A 26,460-nucleotide genomic window follows, 5' to 3' on the forward strand; every position below is an offset into this window, starting at 1 on the left:
CCGGAGAGCGCGCGATGGCTCCCGGCTCGGCCGGAGAGCGCGCGATGGCTCAATAAACTAGTAAATCCAGTAAAGGAAAAACTTGAGACTGAAAGGTTTTAACAGTCATCCAAATGACTGAACGTAAACATTGCTACAGTAACATACCAGCTACTATGTTGTTGACATTAGCTAGTGCTAACAGCTAGTTGCTAATACACTGCTACAACTACACCGACCCTAATAATACAGTTCTTGGTCATTGCCTGGTAACAGCAAATTTATAACGGGCCATGTCTCAACAGACTAAGAAGTTATTTCAATGACATTTAATAACATTTTGTTTATCCTGAGGACCAAAAGTAAATGAAAATTTGAACAAACCTTAGCTGTAATAAGATGGCGACCACTGGCTCCAGGGACGACCCGCTGATGTAGGCATGTTACCCAGCCTGACACAAAATATTTGTAGGCATCCAAACTCTTATACGCTTTCAGATCAATACCTGTGTATGGCAATGGGTTTTTAACGACATAGGTATACAGATCATGTGGGCCGAAGTCAGGTAAAGACGAGGGCTTCGTGTACTTCCGTATGTCAGTGAACAATCCTGGTGGAAGCAGGTAAACGTCGTTCTCTAAGCCTGCTAACCTCAATTTTTGCAAATACCTCTCCCTCTGCTCGCCCTGTAAATGCCCTACGTCGCTGGATAGTGAAGGTGCTTTCTGCATCTCGCTCCTTTTTCTTTTATGTTTTTCGTTTGTCGCCTTCCTCGCATTCAAACTGATTCGAGCCGTGCCGTCCAAAATGGCAGCGTCACATGACTTGGTCACGTGAGTGAAATACCTCAATAGAAAGACTCCAGTCCAGGTCTGGATCTAAATGCATTTTTATGGGTGGCACAGTGGTGTAGTGGTTAGCACCGTCACCTCACAGCAAGAAGGTTCTGGGTTCGACGGGGGCCTTTCTGTGTGGAGTTTGCATGTTCTTCCTATGTCTGCATGGGTTTCCTCTGGGTGCTCTGTTTTTCCCCACAGTTCAAAGACATGCGGTTAGGTTAACATGGGGCAGCCATGAAGGATGAGCAAGGCACATGGCTGAGCAAGGCACCTAACCCCCAACTGCTCCCTGGGTGCTGTAGCATAGCTGCCCACTGCTCTGGGTATGTGTGTGTGTGCTCATTGCTCACGTGTGTGCATGTGTGTGTTCACTGCTTCAGATAGGTTAAATGCAGAGGAGGAATTTCACTGTGCTTAAGTCTGTGCTTGAGTGTACGTGTGATTAAATAAAGACTTCTTGTCCAGTTATGAACTGAGTTCTTGGTTTTGGACTGAAAACACCCTCTCTTTGTAATCTGTGTGAAACTTTGTCCAGTCTTCTTTCAATTCCTTCTATCACAAAGTCTGTGAATCAGTTTCTATGCCAATAAACATAACTGAGACAGGCTGTTCGTTTAATTAATAGCTTGTGCCAGTCAAAAACATTTATAGCTAATCGGCAGCAGTAAGCTAATATTGCATTCAAAAAATAAAATGGCATGTTTAAAATTGCTCAGTATCAAGAAAAGGAAAGTTAACTTTGAAATCCATTCATTTTACGAAAAGAAGAGTTAAAAAAAGCAGTATTCTCCCTTTAGAAGCACGAAGCCGATATGCTTCATTAGGCGCTTTCAGACCAAACAGTTCTAGGAATTATTTGAAAGGAACTACCCACTGGGAAGCTCCCTCGAGAACTATATACCTTCAAGGGCTTTTTTTCTTTTTGCATTCCCACCCCCAGTAGGAATGATGAAGTGACGTAAGCTGGTTTGCTCAAATTGAATGCATTCACAGCAACATTTGAATCAATTATCATTCATTTTTATACTTGCATAAAAGCACACTTATTTTTACATCATCTGATACTGTCTCTCTTGAATGCTTCACATTCTGCGTATTGCACTGATGTCAAGCATGGACACACACACACACACACACACACACACACACACACACACACACACACACACACACACACATTTTTTCTCTTTGTCAGGTGCTGCTTCACTCAAACTGACCCATGCTCAACATTTGCATAACAATGTAAAGTTACATAGGTGATAACTACACTGAAGAGGGAAGGGTGACCCCAAACTTTTGAACAGTAGTGTACGAGCTTTTGATGGGTCAGCAATATGTGGGCCACATGAAGACCAGACCAGAACCATATAAATATTTGACATAAGGCCCAGATGTGGGTCATATCACCCTTTCTTAGTATGACCCACTCCCGGTTAACACATGACTGCGTTTTTGCATTTCTCAGGCTGTATACATGTGAGCAGAATTCAATTATCTGATTTGGCTGACTCTGTGTAAAGGTGTGGCTGTATTCCAGTGTTGCAGTGGATATATAATGACAGGCAGAAGTGTATGTGAGTGATTGTAAGCAAACATCTGCAGAAACCTTTTTAAGTTACATCCAAAAGAACAATGCCAGAGACCTGTAGTGCTTTTGGATGTAATAACAGATGTGTAGATAAGCCTGGTTTAACTTTTCACTGCTTCCTGGTGAACAAAGAAAGATGCTAAAAATGGCGAGCTACAGTTAAACAGGAAGACTGGGTGCCAACAAAACATTCCTGTGTGTGTGTGTGGAAAACATTTTATATCAGGTTACTATGAAAACTCTGTGTTGTTTTCAACAGCTTGCATGGTCTGGCACTACTTAGTACAGTCTACTGGAATACATAAGTGTGTCATATTAGCAGCTCTACTGCACTACAAAAAAAAAAGCCTCATGGCAAATGTATGAGTGTTAAAATGTATATCTGGATGTGGGCTTTGGACACAATATATTTTATTAGACTAATGCTTGGCTAGACTAGCAGCATGTTTGTTATGTACTGATAATGCAGATGAGGCTAAAGACCATAAAATATGCTAGATCTAGGCCCTGGCTTGTTTATTACTGTTGGAAATCCAAGTTTGAGCTTACCTTTGTCATAAAAAGGTATTTTTCTTTATCAGAAATTTCCCATAACATTCCAGCATGCACAAAACCTGTCTCAAAATATTTGTAGGCATCTGTACTTTTGTATGCCTTTAGCATTTCTCCGGTGTATTTAGAAGTCTGAAATACTAAATAGCTCAGGATGTCAAAGTATTCCAAATCTGGTAGCTGGTTTGCTGTACACTTTTCAAGTGCAATAAAATAGTTGGTGGGTAAGCTATATGGATCAGTGGTGCCTGCATGTTTCAGTTTTTTGATGTAGTGCAATCTGCTGGTATAATCTAAAATTTTTATTGCTTCAGAGAGATTGTACTGACTGCAGTCCTCTCAATTTTCTTCATTACCTGTCATGGCCATGGTTCTTTGTTTGCCCGGAAATATGGTGGATGCTCTGTGATAAACAAAAATCTGTGACATCAGTGAAAGTCCTTTATACAATTGTGTGCTTCCAATTGTGTCCCTACAGTTTGGGGAAGGCCTACATATGGGAGTGATGGTCAGGTGTCTATGTACTTTTGGCTATATAAGGTATGTGTAAAGCAGGAGTAATCAAAAACAAAAATATTGTTGAGGCGAGGAGAACATATCCCTCCAGTTTAAAGACTGTTTGGCCTTGAATTTATGTAAATGCCAAGCAAACCTATATTTGGCTGCTCAAACTTTGATCACTTTAAACTATTTGGTCCACAATATTAGCCATGGCCTTGACCTCTATGTGCCTAAAATATGTGTCCTGAGAAGGTCTACTTTCTGGGTAATGATAAATCAGCACTGAATCACATTTTAGTTAAAATTTGCTGAGTCATAACCATGTGTGTGCCAAGTCCTCTACATTCAAGCATTTTTTGAAGATCAAACACAATCAGTTGATGAATAATTTATCAGTAGCTTCTGCTGAGCGCATTGATTTGCTAAAACTGCATTTCCAACTTAATCTCTGCGGCCTATATTTGAGTAGCGCTGACTCTGAGTGACTGATTAAGAGGAGGTTGAAACTAGGCTTAATTTAAGAGTGTAAGATGTTACATGTACTTATGATGAGCCAACTGCAAATGCAAAGAATGCATGAACTCCATTTTTTGAAGTAAGTTTCCACTGTGCAAACCAATGAGAGGTTTTATTTACCCATAATTCATTTTATAGACCACTTATCCATTGTGGATTGTGGGTGAACTGGAGCCAATCCCAACAACTTTGGGGAAAGGTGGGGTATACTCTGGGTAGGTCGCCAATCTATCGTGGGGCTAATACAAAGAGACAGACAACCATTCATACTCACATTCACACTTACAGTGAATCTAGAGTAGCCAGTTGGCCTAATCTGCATGACTTTTAATGGTGAAAGGAAACCAGAGCACCTGGACAAAACCTACATAGGTAAGGTGAAACGCCATGCAAACGCCACATAGAAAAGCCTCAGTCAACTGGCAGGTTAGAACCTGAAACATTCTTGCTGTGAGGCAACAGCGAGAACCACTGCACCACCATGCCACCCTTACCCAGATTAAATTTAAAAAAAAAAAAATAATAATAATAAATTATTAAATAACGTGGCAAAGTGAGAATGGAAACTGATAACATGAACTTCCATATATTAATAACAATTTATAACAAGATAATTAAGACGATCTATAAAATACAGTGGTGCTTGAAAGTTTGTGAACCCTTTAGAATTTTCAATATTTCTGCATAAATATGACCTAAAACATCATCAGATTTTCACACAAGTCCTAAAAGTAGATAAAGAGAACCCAGTTAAACAAATGAGACAAAAAATATTATACTTGATCATTTATTTATTGAGGAAAAGTATCCAATATTACATATCTGTGAGTGGCAAAAGTATGTGAACCTTTGCTTTCAGTATCTGGTGTGACCCCCTTGTGCAGCAATAACTGCAACTAAACGTTTCTGGTAACTGTTGATCAGTCCTGCACATCAGCTTGGAGGAATTTTAGCCCATTCCTCTGTACAGAACAGCTTCAACTCTGGTATGTTGGTGGGTTTCCTCACATGAACTGCTCGCTTCAGGTCCTTCCGCAACATTTCGATTGGATTAAGGTCAGGACTTTGACTTGGCCGTTATTCTTCTTTAACCATTCTTTGGTAGAATGACTTGTGTGCTTAGGGTCGTCGTCTTGCTGCATGACCCACCTTCTCTTGAGATTCAGTTCATATACAGATGCCCTGACATTTTCCTTTAGAATTCGCTGGTATAATTCAGAATTCATTGTTCCATCAATGATGGCAAGCCATCCTGCCCCAGATGCAGAAAAACAGGCCCAAACCACGATAATACCACCACCACCACCATGTTTCACAGATGGGATAAGGTTCTTATGCGGGAATGCAGTGTTTTCCTTTCTCCAAACATAATGCTTCTCATTTAAGCCAAAAAGTTCTATTTTGGTCTCATCCGTCTACAAAACATTTTTCCAATAGCCTTCTGGCTTGTCCACATGATCTTTAGCAAACTGCAGATGAGCAGCAATGTTCTTTTTGGAGAACAGTGGCTTTCTCCTTGCAACCCTGCCATGCACACCATTGTTGTTCAGTGTTCTCCTGATGGTGGACTCATGAACATTAACATTAGCCAATGTGAGAGAGGCCTTCAGTTGCTTAGAAGTTACCCTGGGGTCCTTTGTGACCTCGCCGACTATTACACGCCTTGCTCTTGGAGTAATTTTTGTTGGTCGACCACTCCTGGGGAGGGTAACAATGGTCTTGAATTTCCTCCATTTGTACACAAGCTGTCTGACTGTGAATTGGTGGAGTCCAAACTCTTTAGAGATGGTTTTGTAACCTTTTCCAGCCTGATGAGCATCAAGAACACTTTTCCTGAGGTCCTCAGAAAGCTCCTTTGTTTGTGCCATGATACACTTCCACAAACGTGCTGTGAAGATCAGACTTTGATAGAGCCCTGTTTTTTAAATAAAACAGGGTGCCCACTCACACCTGATTGTCATCCCATTGATTGAAAACACCTGACTCTAATTTCACCTTCAAATTAACTGCTAGTCCTTGAGGTTCACATAGTTTTGCCACTCACAGATATGTAATATTGGATCTCATCTCATTATCTCTAGCCGCTTTATCCTGTTCTACAGGGTTGCAGGCAAGCTGGAGCCTATCCCAGCTGACTACGGGCAAAAGGCGGGGTACACCCTGGACAAGTCGCCAGGTCATCACAGGGCTGACACATAAACACAGACAACCATTCACACTCACATTCACACCTATGGTCAATTTAGAGTCACCAGTTAACCTAACCTGCATGTCTTTGGACTGTGGGGGAAACCGGCGCACCCGGAGGAAACCCACGCGGACACGGGGAGAACATGCAAACTCCACACAGAAAGGCCCTCGCCGGCCACGGGGCTCGAACCCGGACCTTCTTGCTGTGAGGCGACAGCCGGCCTGTAATATTGGATCATTTTCCTTAATAAATAAATGACCAAGTATAATATTTTTGTCTCATTTGTTTAACAGAGGTTTCTTTATCTACTTCTTTAGGACTTGTGTGAAAATCTGACGATGTTTTAGGTCATATTTATGCAGAAATATTGAAAATTCTAAATGGCTCACAAACTTTCAAGCACCACTGTAATTTCCAATTTGCAATGCTATCTCCTGATTATTTAGTTTGATCAGACAGCAATAGATCACGTTTTCCAAATGTAAAGAGTATTTCGCGGTATATGAACGTCTCATCTCATCTCATCTGTAGCCGCTTTATCCTGTTCTACAGGGTCGCAGGCAAGCTGGAGCCTATCCCAGCTGACTATGGGCGAAAGGCGGGGTACACCCTGGACAAGTCGCCAGGTCATCACAGGGCTGACACATAAACACAGACAACCATTCACACCTACGGTCAATTTAGAGTCACCAGTTAACCTAACCTGCATGTCTTTGGACTGTGGGGGAAACCGGCGCACCCGGAGGAAACCCACGCGGACATGGGGAGAACATGCAAACTCCGCACAGAAAGGCCCTCGCCGGCCCCGGGGCTCGAACCCGGACCTTCTTGCTGTGAGGTGACAGCCGGCCTGTAATATTGGATCATTTTCCTTAATAAATAAATGACCAAGTATAATATTTTTGTCTCATTTGTTTAACAGAGGTTTCTTTATCTACTTCTTTAGGACTTGTGTGAAAATCTGACGATGTTTTAGGTCATATTTATGCAGAAATATTGAAAATTCTAAATGGCTCACAAACTTTCAAGCACCACTGTAATTTCCAATTTGCAATGCTATCTCCTGATTATTTAGTTTGATCAGACAGCAATAGATCATGTTTTCCAAATGTACAGAGTATTTCGCGGTATATGAACGTCTCATCTCATTATCTGTAGCCGCTTTATCCTGTTCTACAGGGTCGCAGGCAAGCTGGAGTCTATCCCAGCTGACTACGGGCGAAAGGCGGGGTACACCCTGGACAAGTCACCAGGTCATCACAGGGCTGACACATAAACACAGACAACCATTCACACCTACGGTCAATTTAGAGTCACCAGTTAACCTAACCTGCATGTCTTTGGACTGTGGGGGAAACCGGCGCACCCGGACGAAACCCACGCGGACACGGGGAGAACATGCAAACTCCGCACAGAAAGGCCCTCGCCGGCCCCGGGGCTCGAACCCGGACCTTCTTGCTGTGAGGCGACAGCGCTAACCACTACACCACCGTGCAGAAATATTGAAAATTCTAAATGGTTCACAAACTTTCAAGCACCACTGTAATTTGCAGTGCTATCTCCTGATTCTTTAGTTTGATCAGACAGCGATAGATCACGTTTTCCAAATGTAGAGAGTATTTCGCGGTATATGAACGTGCCTATGTCAAATATAACGATTATATAGTGCAAGTGCTACTTGTTTATTCCCAAAAAGCAAAGCACACAAGCATAAATTTCTTTTAAGCCTGGAGCACAAAGTGTCAGAGGAGCACAGTAACAGCGCGCGCTCCGACGGTTTAAATGCGAGCAGCAAAGCGAGTTTTGGGAAAACCGTGGCAGAAGACGGACAGTTAAGCCTCTTAGATGCCATTTTTAACGCTCTGTTTGTTCGCTCATCCCTTGTCTTTTTTCCCATCCACATCACGTTGAGAGTCGTAAAGACGTTAACGTATTTTTTTTTTTTTTTGCCTCAGGTAGCCAGTGTGTGTCATGTCATCATGAGAGCTGAGACGTTACGCTCCAGTGAGTTTTCCGTTTCTGATAACGGCTTGGCTGCGTCATAAGTCGGAAAAAAAAATCAGTAGCGAAGTCGTTTGTATTCTCATCCTTGGAGAGACCGTAACTGAATAAAGAATAAACTATCGAGCTCCGCCATTCCTTTTCCTTCTGTGTCCCCCCTCCACTCTTTCCCCACTTGGTTTGGCTCTCGCGCGCTCTTTTGGCGCTGCCTGAGAGAGGTCACGGTTTGCGCGCGCTTTCCTCACTACAGGAGTTCCTGCTGTATCCTTAAGGAGAAGAATCACACTAAAGCTACTACTTTAGATATTACAAATCTCTGAGTGAGAATTTAAGCGTTATTTTATTCTCGCAAGTACACGGTTGGTTTTTTTAATCCGAAGTAACGGACTGTGATGCCCTGCGCTTGTGGCTGGGTATGAAAGGGTCTACTTTTGTCTTTTGGGGGCGTTTAAATTAGTGGTGCTATTTTTAACTTTCTTTCTCACGCCATTCATTGAGGCTGTGATTAATACTGCAGGAGAGAGGGCGAGAATTAAAAATACACCCGGAAGTCGAGTTTTTTTCTTTCTTTTTTTCTAAAGACGAGCAGGATGAAGGTGTTTTCCTCACACTTGTGTGGTGTGTGTTTGTTCTTCATGTGGACTCTAAGGAGCACGTCGGTGCTCGACGTGTCTGGGACGCATCAGGGAATCCCTCCTGCAGTGTAAGTTACAACTTCTCTCTCTCTCTCTCTTAATTATTTTAAGCACAGTCAGTATTTGGTAGGGTTGACATCACTACAAATGTTTTCCTCACAAAGAGCCAACGTACAGAGATCACCTCAGTGAAAGCTAAATACTGTATATCATGAGTTTTCATCTGGAGTGTCTGCTTTATCCTGGTCAGGGTAGCCAGGGATCTAGAGCCTATCCCAGGAACATTGAGTTCAAAGGTGGGAGAATTGATCCAGGATGGGACACCAGTCAATCACAGGGCAGCATGCATACACACATTCACACCAAGGGACTATATAGAGGTGGGAAGAAACCGACGTCCTTCTGCGTCAGTCAGTATTTGGTAGGGTTGACATCACTGCAAATTTGTTCCTCACAAAGAGCCAAACGTACAGAGATCACCTCAGTGGAAGCTAAATACTGTATGAAACTAGCATTTAAGCATCCGAAGAGAATATGAGCTTTCATCTGGAGTGTCTGCTTTATCCTGGTCAGGGTAGCCAGGGATCTAGAGCCTATCCCAGGAACATTGAGTTCAAAGGTGGGAGAATTGATCCGGGATGGGACACCAGTCAATCACAGGGCAGCATGCATACACACATTCACACCAAGGGACTATATAGAGGTGGGAAGAAACCGACGTCCTTCTGCGTCAGTCAGTATTTGGTAGGGTTGACATCACTACAAATGTTTTCCTCACAAAGAGCCAAATGTACAGAGATCACCTCAGTGGAAGCTAAATATTGTATATCATAAACAGATGAAACTAGCATTTAAGCATCTGAAGAGAATATGAGCTTTCATCTGGAGTGTCTGTTTTATCCTGGTCAGGGTAGCCAGGGATCTAGAGCCTATCCCAGGAACATTGAGTTCAAAGATGGGAGAATTGATCGAGGATGGGACACCAGTCAATCACAGGGCACCATGCATACACACATTCACACCAAGGGACTATATAGAGGTGGGAAGAAACCGACTCGAACACGGGGAGAACATGCAAAACACATGCAGTAATCTTGCTCTGAAGTGACAACACCCACTACTCACTTTGCCTCCATGACACTCACAATTACAGATTCTATGTGATAATTATGTACAACTATTTTCCTTATGCATCAGTAAATACCCCAAGTCCAACAAAAATATGAGCTTGTGCTTATTTGCATTTCAGACATTTAATTATACTCCTTCCGTCTGTCTGTATCCTACATTGTAGTGTGAAGCTCTGGGCTTCAGCATTTGGAGGAGAAATGAAGTCTATAGCAGCCAAGTACTCTGGATCACAGCTCCTACAGAAGGTACACATACCACTTATTCACAGTACATATCAACTGGGGAAAACATGACCACAAAAAAGTATGGGTAATCAAATCAAATAATTCACTTTATTTTTGCTGTGTGCAAAATGGGCATCTAAAGGAGAACAATGAAATCGAAAAAGAATTAAATGCAAATTCAAAAGCTAAGCTGTGATCCTGCAATTTTCTTTGATTGATGGTGCTACTTACTGTTACAACTCACCCAATCTTTCTATATTGGGTAAGACATGCAGAAATGCTCACATTTCTGCAGAAACCTTCACAAACATATGAAATTCAAATGAGGGCCGCTGGGTTAATTGTGCAGAGAAAAGGGAAGTAGAGCTTTTTTTCCCCTCGGGAAGTGCATATTTACTCATCAAAGCAACCAAAAAATGCATTCTTAATGTGCTTTCTCCAGCTCCCCTTTTTTAGTATTTAAAATGCCAGTCAAAAGTTTTTGAACATCTTCTATTAACATTTGGTTAAATTTCACTGCTTTTATTAACTATAAGACAAATATATGTTTACAGTAACTTAAAATCTTACAGTAACTGGTTAACAAAAAAAGCACACTTGTGGCTCTCTAGTGGGGAAACAGAAAATCATTTGCACTATCGTCCAGAGATCACAAGTTCAAATCTCGAAGAACAGAGAGTCCAAGAAAGCCATGGGAGGGGCGTCACACTTTCTTTCCCTTGTCAATCACAGTGACACTAACCAATCATGCATGCAGAAGAGGGTCTGTAGCACTTTCCTTTGAGTGTGTTACATTGCCTTGTGAAACAGCATGAGCAGCAGTTCCAGAAGATGCAGTTTGCTGGTTTTACTTGTCTTGGTTGAACCACATGTTAGCCCTGACCCTCCCCAGTTGATAGCTGTCACATGGAAAAAAGTAAAAAAAAAAAAAGTTCACTTGCCTTTCCTAAAATACTTAAAATTTGTATTCAAGACAATGAATAAGTCCTTAAATACAGTGATTTAGGTATTTAATAGAAATCTTACCTAAATTCGCTGATTTAATTGCCAGTAGTGAGTAAACATTATAAAAACTAAAATCCATATGTTAAAACACTTGATTAGTAGTGTAAGCTCTAATAAGCAGTCTTGCACAAATTGAAATCACTCTGTACCAAGACACATGCTCTCTCTCTCACACACACACACAGACACACACATGCTTGCACTTCTATCTTTGTGGATCCACTCATTGACATAATACATTCCGCAGCCCGTTACCTGAACCTTAACCCTTGCCGTAACCCTAACCTACACTTAATTCTAACCTGATCCCTAAAAAAAGTCTTAACCCTCAAACACCCCTTTGAAGAAATGAGGACCAGCTAAAATGTCCTAGCTCTATTGGTAAAAAACATATTCCGGTCCTCAATATGTAGTGCACGCGCGCACGCACACACACACAATCCACAAAACAGCAAAATCTCTTTTCCTTACTTGTACTGTTTTACTTGTGCACTTTCATACCTTCAGACTGTCCTGGATGCAGGTGAAAGTCAGTGAAAATCTGCTTGAATGCACTTTGTAAACTTTTGACTCAGTGAAATGGGAGAAGGTAGTGAGCTGCTGTGAACAAGGCATTATGGAATCCAAGGGTCTGTGATGAGCACTTATGAATGATGTGAATTTTGAGTCTTGCTTGTGCTCTGTTTGTGAGTCCTTCAGTCTTAACGAGTTATTGTAGTATTAGTATGAGTAACAGCGAAGCACCACTTTCCTGCTGGAATCTGCTGCATTTCTGTATGCATGCTCATACATAAATTTGTGTGGGTTTTTAGACTAATGAAATAAGAACAATGTTGGATTATTTTGTAATGGTTAACAAACAAGTGATGAATAGTGGAGAGAGCTTAACCACATGAACTGAGAAAGGTGTGTGTGTGTGCGCGCGTGTGCGTGCGCGCGTGTGCGTGCGTGCGTGTGTGTGTTTGTGTGTAATATAAAGGATAAAAGCAGGACTGAATTGCGATAAATGGAATAACAGCACGATTGAATTGTGATAAATGGGATTACAATTTGGACTGGATAGATACAACCCCGATTCCAAAAAAGTTGGGACAAAGTACAAATTGTAAATAAAAATGGAATGCAATGATGTGGAAGTTTCAAAATTCCGTATTTTATTCAGAATAGAACATAGATGACATATCAAATGTTTAAACTGAGAAAATGTACCATTTAAAGAGAAAAATTAGGTGATTTTAAATTTCATGACAACAACAGATCTCAAAAAAGTTGGGACAAGGCCATGTTTACCACTGTGAGACATCTCCTTTTCTCTTTACAACAGTCTGTAAACGTCTGGGGACTGAGGAGACAAGTTGCTCAAGTTTAGGGATAGGAATGTTAACCCATTCTTGTCTAATGTAGGATTCTAGTTGCTCAACTGTCTTAGGTCTTTTTTGTCGTATCTTCTGTTTTATGATGCGCCAAATGTTTTTTATGGGTGAAAGATCTGGACTGCAGGCTGGCCAGTTCAGTACCCGGACCCTTCTTCTACGCAGCCATGATGCTGTAATTGATGCAGTATGTGGTTTGGCATTGTCATGTTGGAAAATGCAAGGTCTTCCCTGAAAGAGACGTCGTCTGGATGGGAGCATATGTTGCTCTAGAACCTGGATATACCTTTCAGCATTGATGGTGTCTTTCCAGATGTGCAAGCTGCCCATGCCACATGCACTAATGCAACCCCATACCATCAGAGATGCAGGCTTCTGAACTGAGCGCTGATAACAACTTGGGTCGTCTTTCTCCTCTTTAGTCTGAATGACACGGCGTCCCTGATTTCCATAAAGAACTTCAAATTTTGATTCGTCTGACCACAGAACAGTTTTCCACTTTGCCACAGTCCATTTTAAATGAGCCTTGGCCCAGAAAAGACGTCTGCGCTTCTGGATCATGTTTAGATACGGCTCCTTCTTTGAACTATAGAGTTTTAGCTGGCAACGGCAGATGGCACGGCGAATTGTGTTCACAGATAATGTTCTCTGGAAATATTCCTGAGCCCATTTTGTGATTTCCAATACAGAAGCATGCCCGTATGTGATGCAGTGCCGTCTAAGGGCCCGAAGATCACAGGCACCCAGTATGGTTTTCCGGCCTTGACCCTTATGCACAGAGATTCTTCCAGATTCTCTGAATCTTTTGATGGTATTATGCACTGTAGATGATGATATGTTCAAACTCTTTGCAATTCTACACTGTCGAACTCCTTTCTGATATTGCTCCACTATTTGTCGGTGCAGAATTAGGGGGGTTGGTGATCCTCTTCCCATCTTTACTTCTGAGAGCCGCTGCCACTCCAAGATGCTCTTTTTATACCCAGTCATGTTAATGACCGATTGCCAATTGACCTAATGAGTTGCAATTTGGTCCTCCAGCTGTTCCTTTTTTGTACCTTTAACTTTTCCAGCCTCTTATTGCCCCTGTCCCAACTTTTTTGAGATGTGTTGCTGTCATGAAATTTCAAATGAGCCAATATTTGGCATGAAATTTCAAAATGTATCACTTTCGACATTTGATATGTTGTCTATGTTCTATTGTGAATACAATATCAGTTTTTGAGATTTGTAAATTATTGCAATCCATTTTTATTTACAATTTGTACTTTGTCCCAACTTTTTTGGAATTGGGGTTGTATAAAAGAGATAAAAAAGACTAAATAGTTGCAACTGAATGTATTAAAAAGGGCAGTAGAAAATGCAATGCTTATGCAATAGTATGGAAGAAGCATGGTTAGGAAGAAGGAGGGAGAAAGAAATTCCCTTACTCATTCAAATGCTTCATGATTTTGCATGAGATCAGGTTCAAAATGCAGATTAGGTACAGAATGTACAACTCAGGTACTACAGGTCTTTCTGTGATTATAACTGTGACCCTGTCAATGAGTTTTGTAGAATTTACCAACACAATGCGCATATCTTGAATATCGGCTACCTTATGACATTGCAGATCATTCATTTGTTTACATTTACCTTTATTCATTTGCCTAACACTTGGCATAAGCAAGCTATCAGTAGAACTTCACTCCACTGACTTGTAAAGGGTACCTGCAGTGAAAAATAAATGTAGGCTAGAAATATTATACATTTTGCACGAATGCATTTTGACTCCCCTGTACTGTAACACTGTATTGCATAAAGAAATGCTTTAAAAATATTTTGTATTCCTGCTCACTTAAGTTCCACTTCAGGGTGCTGCCATATTGCCATTTTGTAGGCAGTGTCAAAGGTCAGCATGACATGCCCTGTGTCCAAAATTGCTCTTTACTCACTATATAGGGCACTATATAGTGGGGACGCCATTTTGTAGTGCTGTCCGAAACCTTAGTGAGGATTATTTACACCCTATATAGTGCACTGAAAGTATCCCACAGTGCATCACGAAAAGTAGTATACAACCGTTGGTCACTAACCAAAGCAATATATCCCATCATGCACTGCGGTCACGCTGACAGAAATCAAATTCAAAGTCTCAAATTTGATTTAACATAAGGCAGCGGCAAAGACGAAAGTATTCAGCCTTGATTAAAAAAACTGAAAGATGCAGATACTTTGTATTGATTAATGTGGGAAATACACTCGGTATAATATGTATTTATCACAAAAGTACATGCATTTATTTATTATTTTGAAAACCCACCAGCCGACTGATCTGTGACAGTAATGACGTAGATACCAGCGCAACGGACTAATGCCCGAAAGCGTTTTTTTCATTTTACCAATGAGCTCACTATATAGTCCTCTATATAGTAATTCCCTGCAGGCTTTCGTCTAAACGGGGGAACAGGGGCGCTGCGCCCTCTTACTCTCGGCGTGCGCCCCCTTACCGACTCCGTGAAAACATCCCAGCAACACTACGTATGTGTCTGATCATCAAATATGTTATAATTGCTCCAAAAATATTCCAATCATAGTAGATACACCGCCAGACGGTGCAAAAACAATCCGAATTGGCGTTTTCCAGACTGAGGCGCCATGTTGTTTAGTTGTTTACTTGTCGCGGCTGCTCTCACGAGATTTGACATGGGTTACATACAAGGTCAGCTGACTTGTAGAGCGAGATTTCTCGAGACTGAATGGCCTTTCACCCACCGGCGCGGGAGCTTTTGACAGAAGTAGTTCGTGAGTTGTTTTTGTTGACACTTGGGCATTTAAAGATGTCATCCCGCGGCACGAAGCGGAAGAAAGCCAAAGACTGTCCGGGGCAGAAGAAGATTACTTCTTTCTTTTTCAATGTTGACAGACAATTTGTTACAATTTCCCTCTCAGATAGCCTCAGAATGTCCCATTGGAGCATTGTTCAAAGGCTTTGCACGGCGGGGGGACAACCGGCACCATCCCCCCCTCGCTTTGCTCCCTCGCCATGGTGAGCGCCCTCATACTAAATTTTTCTAGAAAAAACCCTGCCCTGTATATAGGGAGTAGTGAACGAGTGAGCAATTTCGGACACAGGGATAGAACCATTGATAGTTTTCCTGTCTCTTGATTGGCTTGCTGCTCCTGACAACTGTGATGTAGCCACATGGCCAAAACATTGTTGAAAAATGGTGGCGTGCAAAGGCTGTGGTTGCAAAAACAATAAACGTGATAATAAGGGAAATTTTTTTTTCTGTGTTCCATTGCTGACAACCGAGCAACATAAATGCCTTACTAAACAGTGGCTACACAACTTGGGAACAGGTTGCACTTTACAAACACTCTCTCTTGGTAGAAATTCTGTTGTTTGCAAGGAACATTTTGAGCCCGATTGCTCTGAAAGGAATCTACAGGCCGAGCTCTTCGGCTACACAGGTCGTATTAGACTCAAACCCGATTCTGTGCCAACAATATTCTGACACTGTCCAGGGAAAAGGGATTCAGGCCATGCAAGCCAGTTAACCAGAAGAAGTGCAAGAAAAGGTATAATGTTTAATGTATTAGTTCACGTGTTATATGTTAGAGAGAGACTGTTAAATCAAGATCTAGGTCAAGGTCAAAGTCTGCTTTGCTAAAAAAGAAACTGTTGATTCACTGTCAAACTTACAATGTCAAATTTATCCATCCATTATCTGTAGCCGCTTATCCTGTTCTACAGGGTCACAGGCAAGCTGGAGCCTATCCCAGCTGACTATGGGCGAGAGGCAGGGCACACCCTGGACAAGTTGCCAGGTCATTGCAGGGCTGACACAGCAGGGGCGTGTTTAGCCTATTTTTGGGGGTGCTCAAGCACCCCCAAAAACGAGCTCAGCACCTCCTAGCTCAGCATCCTCAAAAACACTGCTTTTGGACGTAATTTTCAGAAATAAGCGCCCTTGCGCACTGCGCAATGAATGTGTGCGCGGGCGTGTGTGTGTTCTTGAATTCACCTGTTACGTGATAGTTCTATGAGCAGTAAAATACCTCTCCTCCTTGCGTCCCCTCTGATTGGGTTGCCTGTCTGCGCGAGTGCTTGCTATGACATGGTGTTTTTTTTTTTTAAACTGGATTCCACGCCGATGAGGAACTCGAAGTAGCACCTGAGTTTTACTGGCATAGCGAGATGTGAAGGTACGGACTGGAATTACAATTGTTAAACACAACACAATAATATGCATAATGCAATATTGATGTTCCCTGGTCTATGAATAGAATGATAAAAACGACATTTATCATCCATATCGAGATACTTTTGTGCAGAGCTGTACAAGTGCTACGGTGCTAGACCACCGTGTGTTACTCAGTTTTATTTAATGTAACATAGCGTTTATGTTTGCTTATCATTCACAAATCCAAACCCTGGTCATTGTCTGGGGGGACAGTGAGTGTGGTTTGGATATAGCCTACATTTTCAAAAGAACACTACCAAAATATAACAAATATAACAAAAAATATAAACTAATGTAAACTAATGTAAAATCATAATAATACACACTATTATTACACAATACACAATAACACATTAATTAACAATTACCACTGTTCAAAATGAATAGCTCCAACATTACAAATGCAGTAGTAGGTCTTGTTTAGTTAAAAATATAACGTAAATATTTGTGTCAGTGGCTGTAAATGTGTAGATATCATAGTTTATTGGGTCAGCTTCTGTTAAAACATTGCATAAGTCTAGTCTTGTCTAGTCTAGTCTTCTTGTCTAGTTAAGTCTAGTCTAAATGCGGAATAAACGTGGAAACACTGTCGTTCAAGCCAGGTGTCTCTGTCAGCTCTGGGGGCTAAGCACCCCCAAAGATCAGATGCTAGAATCGCCCCTGTGACACAGAGACAGACAACCATTTGCACTCACATTCACACCTACGGTCAATTTAGAGCCACCAATTAATCTAACCTGCATGTCTTTGGACTGTGGGGCAAACTGGAGCACCCGGAGGAAACCCACGCGGACATGGGAGAACATGCAAACTCCACACAGAAAGGCCCTCGCCAGCCACTGGACTCAAACCCAGGACCTTTTTGCTGTGAGGCGACAGTGCTAACCACTACACCACTGTACTGCCCCCATCCATCCATCCATCCATCCATCCATCCATCCATCCATCCATCCATCCATCCATCAGTGTTCTCCCCAGGATCAAAATAAAGCCCTAACTTTTGGGTGGCCCCCAGGACTGCGCGCCGTGCCAAACGTGCATGGGGGGAGAGTACGAGAGGGGGTTTGCTCCCTCTAGTTGGGGGGGGGGGCTTCCCCTGGAAAATTTTGAAAAAAGGGAGCCCATTTGGTGGCATCTGGTGACTTTTAGGAGCATTTTATGGTGGTACTGACGTCACTTTTTATTGTTAACATGGCTGAACATGGCTGTCAACCCCAAAATGAAAAAAGAAGTGAGAAAGCCGGGGTCCAGGGGCTGCAGGCCCTGGTCAGGTCCAGGGCAAAGCCCTGGTGGGGGGGTCTGGGGGGGCCCCCCCCATCTGAAAACAATTTTGCCAACTTTAAGAGGGGATTGGTGGCCTTAGGATGAATATTTAGTTTTCACCTTCTTGTTACTATTAATAAAAACAAATGGCTTCATGAGGACACCACATGTATTAACAAAACAATGCCAGGTAAACAACAACACATTTAAACATGATCCTGAAATGAAAGATGTGCAATAATCACATTTCAAAAAGCTTTCACCACAAAACTACATATGCATGCCACTTCATAGGAAAACAGGAAACACAATTTGTATTGCCAGCAAGTCATTTCTAAATCAAGGTAACTCAGTAAAAGTGCATGTGTTTGCAATTTATTGCAGCATAGTTTGAGGTTTATTTTGCCCTTTATTAAATGAAAGCGTAAATAAATATTTATATCATTACAAAAATGATCTGAATATAACACTACAAGCTGAGTAAATTTAATATTCTGTCCTCATCTCATCTCATTATCTGTAGCCACTTTATCCTGTTCTACAGGGTCGCAGGCAAGCTGGAGCCTATCCCAGCTGACTATGGGCGAAAGGCGGGGTACACCCTAGACAAGTCGCCAGGTCATCACAGGGCTGACACATAGACACAGACAACCATTCACACTCACATTCACACCTACGGTCAATTTAGAGTCACCAGTTAACCTAACCTGCATGTCTTTGGACTGTGGGGGAAACCAGAGCACCCGGAGGAAACCCACGTGGACACGGGGAGAACATGCAAACTCCGAACAGAAAGGCCCTCGCCGGCCACGGGGCTCGAACCCGGACCTTCTTGCTGTGAGGCGACAGCACTAACCACTACACCACCGTGCTGCCCCCAAAACCATTATGACAATAATATATTAACAACTTCCAATTAAATTTATACATTTATGTGCTTATTTTTTTATTTCCCGTTACCAACACAGATTAGCTAGGCGACTACTGTAATAATACTGAACATACCAAACACAGCATGCAAAGTTTCTGTTGAAAAAAATATTTGGCTATACATTTATGATAACATACCGTATTTTCTGGACTATAAGCCGCTACTTTTTTCCTAGGTTTTGAACCATGCGGCTTATACAAAGGTGCGGCTATTCTATGGATTTTTCTTCCACCGCTAGGGGCGCTCTAACCGGAAGTAGAATCAAAAATAAGATAGACGAAAAATCAATGCAAAGAAGAATTAGCAGATCTTTAGCAGATAGAACATGCATGACAAATTACTAACTGGTAATTATTTTCAAATCCAGCGAAGATGATTAAAGTGACTTGTGGTTTCAAACACAGGAGAAATGAAGGTAAATAAATACCGGTTATTTTCTCTTGGTTCTGTTCCGTTTTAATCAGCAAAGTTGCTGCCGTGTTAAAAGGCACTGTTCGGAAAGAATCTATTCAGGTACATACATGTACATTTACAGTACAAAATCGTTCTGTACATGCAGTAAATATCTAATTTTTCAACATAGAGATCTGCGGCTTATAGCCCGGTGCGGCTTGTATATCTTTTTTAAATTTTTTTTTAAAAATAGAGCGGATGCGGCTTATATACAGGTGCGCTCTATAGTCCAGAAAATACGGTAGTTGAGGTCAGAAGTTTACATACAGTGACATGAATGTCATCTTGGATATGAATGTCATGGCAATATTTGGGCTTTCAGTAATTTCTTTGAACTGTTCTTTTTCTGTGCCAGAATGTACAGCATAAATCTTTAATTAAACAAAAAACACTAGAATTTTGTGCACAAGTTTTAATTTTCTTTGGGTTTTCTGAGATCAACACAGGGTGAAAATTATACATATAGAGTCAAAAATATACATACAACACACCTAATATTTGAGTACAATGTCTCTTCGCAAGATTCACCTTGACGAAACATTTTTGTTTACCATGAACAAGCTTCTGGCAGAATTCTGGTTGGATATTTCACAACTCTTCATGGTAGAATTGGAAGAGTTCAGTTAAATTAGTTTTTTTTTCCCTTGGCATGGACTCGACTTATAAGCACGGTCCATATATTTTCAACAGGGTTGAAGTCAGGACTTGTTTTAAGCTTAATGTTAGTCTGCTTTATCCTCCACAACCAGCTCTGATGCGTGTTTGGGTTAATTGTCCTGTTGTAACTCCCAAGTCCCAAGTCGTGTTCAAGTTTCTGATGGTTTATGCTGAAGAATTCTACATTATTCCATCCACTTTGTGCAATGAACCAGTTCCACTGGCAGCAAAACAGCCCCAGAGCATGATGATCCTACCACCACCACCAGCTGGTTCAATGTCCCTCTGTACATGATGGTCATTGTGGCCAAACAACTCGAGCTTTGTCTCATGTGACCATACAGCTTTCCTCCAGAAGGCTTTTTCTTTGTCCGTGTGGTCAGCTTCAAACATTAGTTAAGCTTGAAGGTATCAATTTTGGAGCAGGGAGTTATTTCTTGGATAGCAGCCTCTTAGTCCATGGTGATGTAAAACTCACTGAACTGTAGACAGTGATCCATCAGCTTCCAGTTCATGGTGGGGTTGTGCCATGGTGGTTCCCAGGTTGTTCCTGACCATTCAAACCAATTTCCTTTCAGCTGAGGGTGACAGTTTGGGTTTTCTTGAAGCAAAGTGGCTTGGCAAAGTGACTACACCTTACAATAACTTGCATACAGTTGTTTGAACTGATCTTGGAATTTGCAGTTGTTTAGAAATGGCTCCAAAAGACATTCCGGAGTTGTGTATATCTGCGATCCTTTTTCTCATATTTGCACTGAGCTCCTTGGACTTTCCCATTGCATTGTGTGTTGGTCAATCCAGCAAGTGCTGTAAACAAACCCTTTTTATGAAGGCACAGAGCTGTAGTCAATCATGATCACTAACAGGAAGTTAAGAGGCCTTGGCAAGATAAAAGACATTTTGGAAGTTTCAGCACCTCTGAATTAATAATCTAAGTGAGCGTATGTAAAATTTTGACCCTGTATGTATAATTTTGACCCTGTGTTGATTTAAAAAACCCCAAAGAAAATTAAAACTTGTGCACCAAATTCTAGTGTTTTTTTTTTATTAAAGCTATATGCTATACAATCATAATGCCACAGAAAAAGATGAGTTCAAAGAAGTTACTGAAAGCCCAAATATTGCCATGACATACATATCCAAGATGACATTCATGTCACTGTATGTAAACTTCTGACCACAACTGTATCTGTGGGACAGTTCAAAATAAGCCATTATTTTACTTTATTGAGCAACTTTGTGAATAGGTCAAGTTGAGCTTAGATTAACTGAAACAAGGCACATTTAAATTTTTTCAAACACGATAAAATATAAAAATATACCTTCTCACTGACAGAAGTCTGTGCTGCAAACATGGTCAAGAGTGATCTTGATGATGATCTCGCTTTTTCAAGATCTTTGTGAAACTTTCTTTACATGTGAAGTTCAACATCTTGAAGGTCTTGGTGTTTCCAACTGATCCTCCTGTTGCAAACAGTGCATCGGAAATGGTGCTTGCTCGCTGAATCACTGATAATGCATGGATAGATTTTGGTCCAGTTGGAATTAAACTGCATATCATATTTAGCTGCACCTTGATACTTGGAAATTTTCTGTTTTTTAGAACTTGGTGGGCCCTCTGATCCAGAATTGCTGTCATTCATTTTTGCCAGGTGCGTCTTTCCCACCGGTAATGTGGAAATGATGAAGACAAAGTAAGACACGATTTAATTGGTCGACTTCCTGCAGTCAACCAATCACAAACGCCCTTTCACTGCGTGATTCAGTGCAAAAAATTGAGTCTCACAGCAAAGCCGTGAGAGTTGACAGGGCAGTTTTCAGCGAGTGTCAGACCAAAAAAATAGCGTGTTGGCAAATTTAAATCATGTCGGCATGAAATTAAAGCATGTCGGCCCGACATGCAAAAGTGCTCTGAGGAGAACATTGATTTTATATATATATATATATATATATATATATATATATATATATATATATATATATATATATACAGGGAGTGCAGAATTATTAGGCAAATGAGTATGTTGACCACATTACCCTCTCTATGCATGTTGGCCTACTCCAAGCTGCATAGGCTTGAAAGCCTCCTACCAATTAAGCATACCAGGTGATGTGCATCTCTGTAATGAAAAGGGGTGTGGTCTAATGACATCAACACCCTATATCAGGTGTGCAAAATTATTAGGCAACTTCCTTTCCTTTGGCAAAATGGGTCAGAAGAGGGATTTGACGGACTCAGAAAAGTCAAAAATAGTGACATATATTGCAAAGGGATGGAGCACTCTTAAAATTGCCCAGCTTTTGAAGCGTGACCATCGAACAATCAAGCGCTTCATTCAAAATAGTCAACAGGGTCGCAAGAAGCATGTTGAAAAAAAAAAGGTGCAAACTAACTGCCCGTGAACTGAGGAAAGTCAAGCGTGAAGCTGCCAAGATGCCACTCGCCACCAGTTTTGCCATATTTCAGAGCTGCAACATCACTGGAGTGTCAAAAAGCACAAGGTGTGCAATACTCAGGGACACGGCCAAGGTAACAAAAGCTGAAAAACGACCACCACTGAACAAGACACACAAGATGAAACGTCAAGATTGGGCCAAGAAGTATCACAAGACTGATTTTTCTAAAGTCTTATGGACAGATGAAATGAGAGTGAGTCTTGATGGGCCAGATGGATGGGCTCGTGGCTGGATCAGCAAAGGGCAGAGAGCTCCAGTCCGACTCAGACGCCAGCAAGGTGGAGGTGGGGTACTGGTATGGGCTGGTATCATCAAAGATGAGCTTGTGGGACCTTTTCGGGTTGAGGATGGCATCAAGCTCAACTCCCAGTCCTATTGTCAGTTTTTGGAAGACACCTTCTTCAAGCAGTGGTACAGGAAGAAGTCAGCATCCTTCAAGAAAAACATGATTTTCATGCAGGACAATGCTCCATCACACGCATCCAAGTACTCCACAGCATGGCTGGCCAGAAAGGGTCTAAAGGAAGAAAGATTAATGACGTGGTCTCCTTGTTCACCTGATCTGAACCCCATAGAAAACCTGTGGTCCCTCATCAAATGTGAGATCTACAAGGAGGGGAAACAGTACACATCTCTGAACAGTGTCTGGGAGGCTGTGGTTGCTGCTGCACGCAATGTTGATCGCAAACAGATCAAAACACTGACCGAATCCATGGATGGCAGGCTTTTGAGTGTCCTTGTAAAGAAAGGCGGCTATATTAGTCACTGATTTGTTTTTTTGTTTGTTTTTGAATGCCAGCAATGTATATTAGTGAATGTTGAGTTGTTATATTGGTTTCCCTGGTGAAAATAAATGAGTGAAATGGGTATATGTTTGTTTTTTGTTAAGTTGCCTAATAATTATGCACAGTTATAGTCACCTGCACACACAGATATCCTCCTAAGATAGCTAAAACTAAGAAAGCCCTACTCCAACTTCCAAAAATACTCAGCTTTGATATTTATGAGTCTTTTGGGTTCATCAAGAACATAGTTGTTTTTCAATAATAAAACTAATCCTCAAAAATACAACTTGCCTAATAATTCTGCACTCCCTGTATATATATATATGCTACTGTTGCACAAAACTGCTGAAAAAGTTAATGCTGACACTTTTCTGTTTTAGCCAGCATTAACTTTTTCAGCAGTTTGTGTTACGGTAGCTCTTCTGTGGGATTGGACCATACGGGCTAGCCTTCGTGCCCCATGCGAATCAGTGAGCCTTGGCCGCCCATGACCCTGTTGCCAGTCAACTGAGTGTCAACTTTGGACCACACTTTTGGTAGGTACTAACCACTGCATACCGGGAACACCCCACAAGATTTGCCATTTTGGAGATGCTCAGAACCAGTCATCTAGCCATCAGAATCTGGCCCTCGTCAAAGTGGCTCAGATCCCTACGCTTGCCCATTTTTCCTGCTTCCAACACATCAACTTTAAGAACTGACCGTTCTCTTGCTGCCGAATATACCCCACCCCTTGAGAGGTGCCATTGTAACAACATAATCAATGTAATTCTCTTTACCTCTCAGTGTTTTTAATTTTATGGCTGATTGGTGTATGTGACAAATAACAGCTTCTAATTCTCAAAATCTAATCAGAAGTTTTCTGTCACTATGTGATTTTTACTGGCAACAAATATGTGAATCACCAGACTTCACTTTTATGAAGTCTGAATCTCACTCGGCTAGATAACGTATACGCAGTACTGACACAACGTCACATAAAAATACAAGGAAAAATTAATTTTTTGAAAACAAAAAACACTGTGCACCTGGTGATGGAGCATTTATTGGTAGCAAAAGGCTTCCAAAGGTTGGGTATGAGTCTGCTCACTGTTTACTTGTGTGTGTGTGTGTGTGTGTGTGTGTGTGTGTGTGTGTGTGTATTCACTGCTTCATTGATCGGGCTTATTTTTTACACCCAAACGCTTGACACTTAGGCATCTTCAAGGTTGTTACAACAATTTAGAAGTGATGTATCCACTAGATCCAGAAGCTTCGGTCAGTCATGTAGCATGTAGGCTAAGTGATGTTACAATCTCGGATTCTCTCGCACAATTTGCACTCAGAGCGCGATATTTCAACCTCGGAGTGAGACGGCAGCGGCCAGGGACATTTTTTTTTTTTTTAATAAAATCTGTCCACAGTATACAGGTACAAATGTGAACAAGTGAACACTTGAACATGTCTAGTATGGCTATTATCTGTTAGTATAAAGGACTTTATTTTGGGGTTTTGTTAATCTTTAATTCCAGGGTTTCCACTTTTTCAGTTTGAGACCCAAACAAGAAATGTGTTGTCTCCCTGGGACCTGAACTTACAAAAATACATCATGAATTGCCATAACATCTACATTTTTAAACTACTGATAAAGAACTCAACAAACCATGAAAATAAAATGTATATAAAATATCCATCCATCCATTATCTGTAGCCGCTTATCCTGTACAGGGTCGCAGGCAAGCTGGAGCTTAGCCCAACTAACTATGGGCGAGAGGCAGGGTACACCCTGGATAAATTGCCAGGTCATCACAGGGCTAACACATATAGAGACAAACAACCGTTCACACTCACACCTATGGTCAATTTAGAGCCACCAATTAGCCTAAACTGGGGGAAACTGGAGCACCTGAAGGAAACCCACACAGACGGGGAGAACATGCAAACTCCACACAGAAAGGCCCTTGTCGGCCTCTGGGCTCGAGTCCAGGACCTTCTTGCTGTGAGGTGACAGTGCTAACCACTTACACCACCATGCCGCCCGGTAAAAAGGATATTTTACATTCAAAACAGTGTTGAATAAATACACTTTGCTGCCTAATCCGCACTGGGGACAAGCCTGTCAGTTGGGAACAGAATGTTGGAATGTCAGTTGTGGCTAGCAAGATAATGTCAGCAATCACAACTAAAACTGACAAGTAATGTTAGCTAGCTAGTAACACACTAGTCACCAACTAACAGACACGTAAAACAAACAATTCAAATGCTAATGTACTCAAACAAAAACAATACTTAGGCCCTGTCCACACGGCAATGGATTCAGGTGACTCAGATACAATTGCTTATCGTTTAGGCCTGGCGTCCACACGGCACCGGCGTTTTGGGTGCCCAAAACGCAATCTTTTTGAGAACGGGTTCCAGAGTGGAAAGATCTGGCAACGTTGCCGTTGCGAAGTCGTCTGGATGAGTAGAACGGATTTGTTTACGATGACGTCACAACCACATGACTGTGAGTGCTTCACGCCGGGTAGAAGTGTAATGAACTCGATGCGAGTTGTCAACAAATCCTATAACTTGGTTCATGAAACGCGCTTACAAAATATTTTCACTGTGAATATTTATTGTGTAATGGTGCAAAGTGAGAGAGAGAGAGAGAGAGAGAGACTCTGCCCTTAGGGCAGAGTCAATCCCGCCAGCAAAAATAGGGAAAAAAAGGAGCGATCTCACCTCTTCAGATGTTGGTTTAAGTCCTACAATACATTCCTCAAAAAGGGCGTAGAAGAGCAAATTAATTCATCAACGTGTAGCATTCAATTTATTCCGGACCATTAAAGACGCCGCCTGCCGTGTAGAATCATGCGTCATCCTCGCTGCCATATTGGATAGGTCAAAGCGGAGAATAAAGATTCATGTGCTGCGTTTAACTGTACCAACAGGTTTGCCGTCCAAACGAGATCACATGGGATTACCTTTCACAGGTGAGACTGGAAAAATACTTTTCATTGTATTTGGTCATTATAATGTAATTTTACGAACAGATTTTCCTGACTTTGTGGCTAATATGAAGTCTCGCGCATAATAGTTTATGCGCATGCATCCTTACTTCTTCTATTGTTCTGGTGTCTCCGAAGGGACCGTCTTACAGCGCCCCTAGAGGTGTGGCATGTGTATTGCAT

General features: G+C 41.6%; 2 protein-coding genes across 2 annotated transcripts in view; one reads left to right on the plus strand and one right to left on the minus strand.

The window, feature by feature from the left end:
* The window catches only part of parapinopsina (parapinopsin a), a 61,415-nt gene extending 58,087 nt beyond the window's left edge, over positions 1 to 3,328 (minus strand). Inside the window, 1 exon segment of the mRNA XM_060932697.1 lies at positions 3,316 to 3,328. Within this exon segment, the coding sequence (XP_060788680.1) occupies positions 3,316 to 3,328 (13 nt within the window).
* A 5,353-nt stretch (positions 3,329 to 8,681) lies between these two features.
* Positions 8,682 to 26,460, plus strand: part of cacna2d3a (calcium channel, voltage-dependent, alpha 2/delta subunit 3a) — a 1,043,750-nt gene continuing 1,025,971 nt past the window's right edge. The window contains exons 1-2 of the mRNA XM_060931674.1: positions 8,682 to 8,871; positions 10,098 to 10,179. Coding sequence (XP_060787657.1) covers positions 8,759 to 8,871; positions 10,098 to 10,179 — 195 coding nt within the window. The 5' untranslated portion in view covers positions 8,682 to 8,758. The remainder of the gene's footprint in view (positions 8,872 to 10,097; positions 10,180 to 26,460) is intronic.

This window comes from Neoarius graeffei, chromosome 10 (genome assembly GCF_027579695.1).
Source record: "Neoarius graeffei isolate fNeoGra1 chromosome 10, fNeoGra1.pri, whole genome shotgun sequence".
NCBI lineage: Eukaryota > Metazoa > Chordata > Actinopteri > Siluriformes > Ariidae > Neoarius > Neoarius graeffei.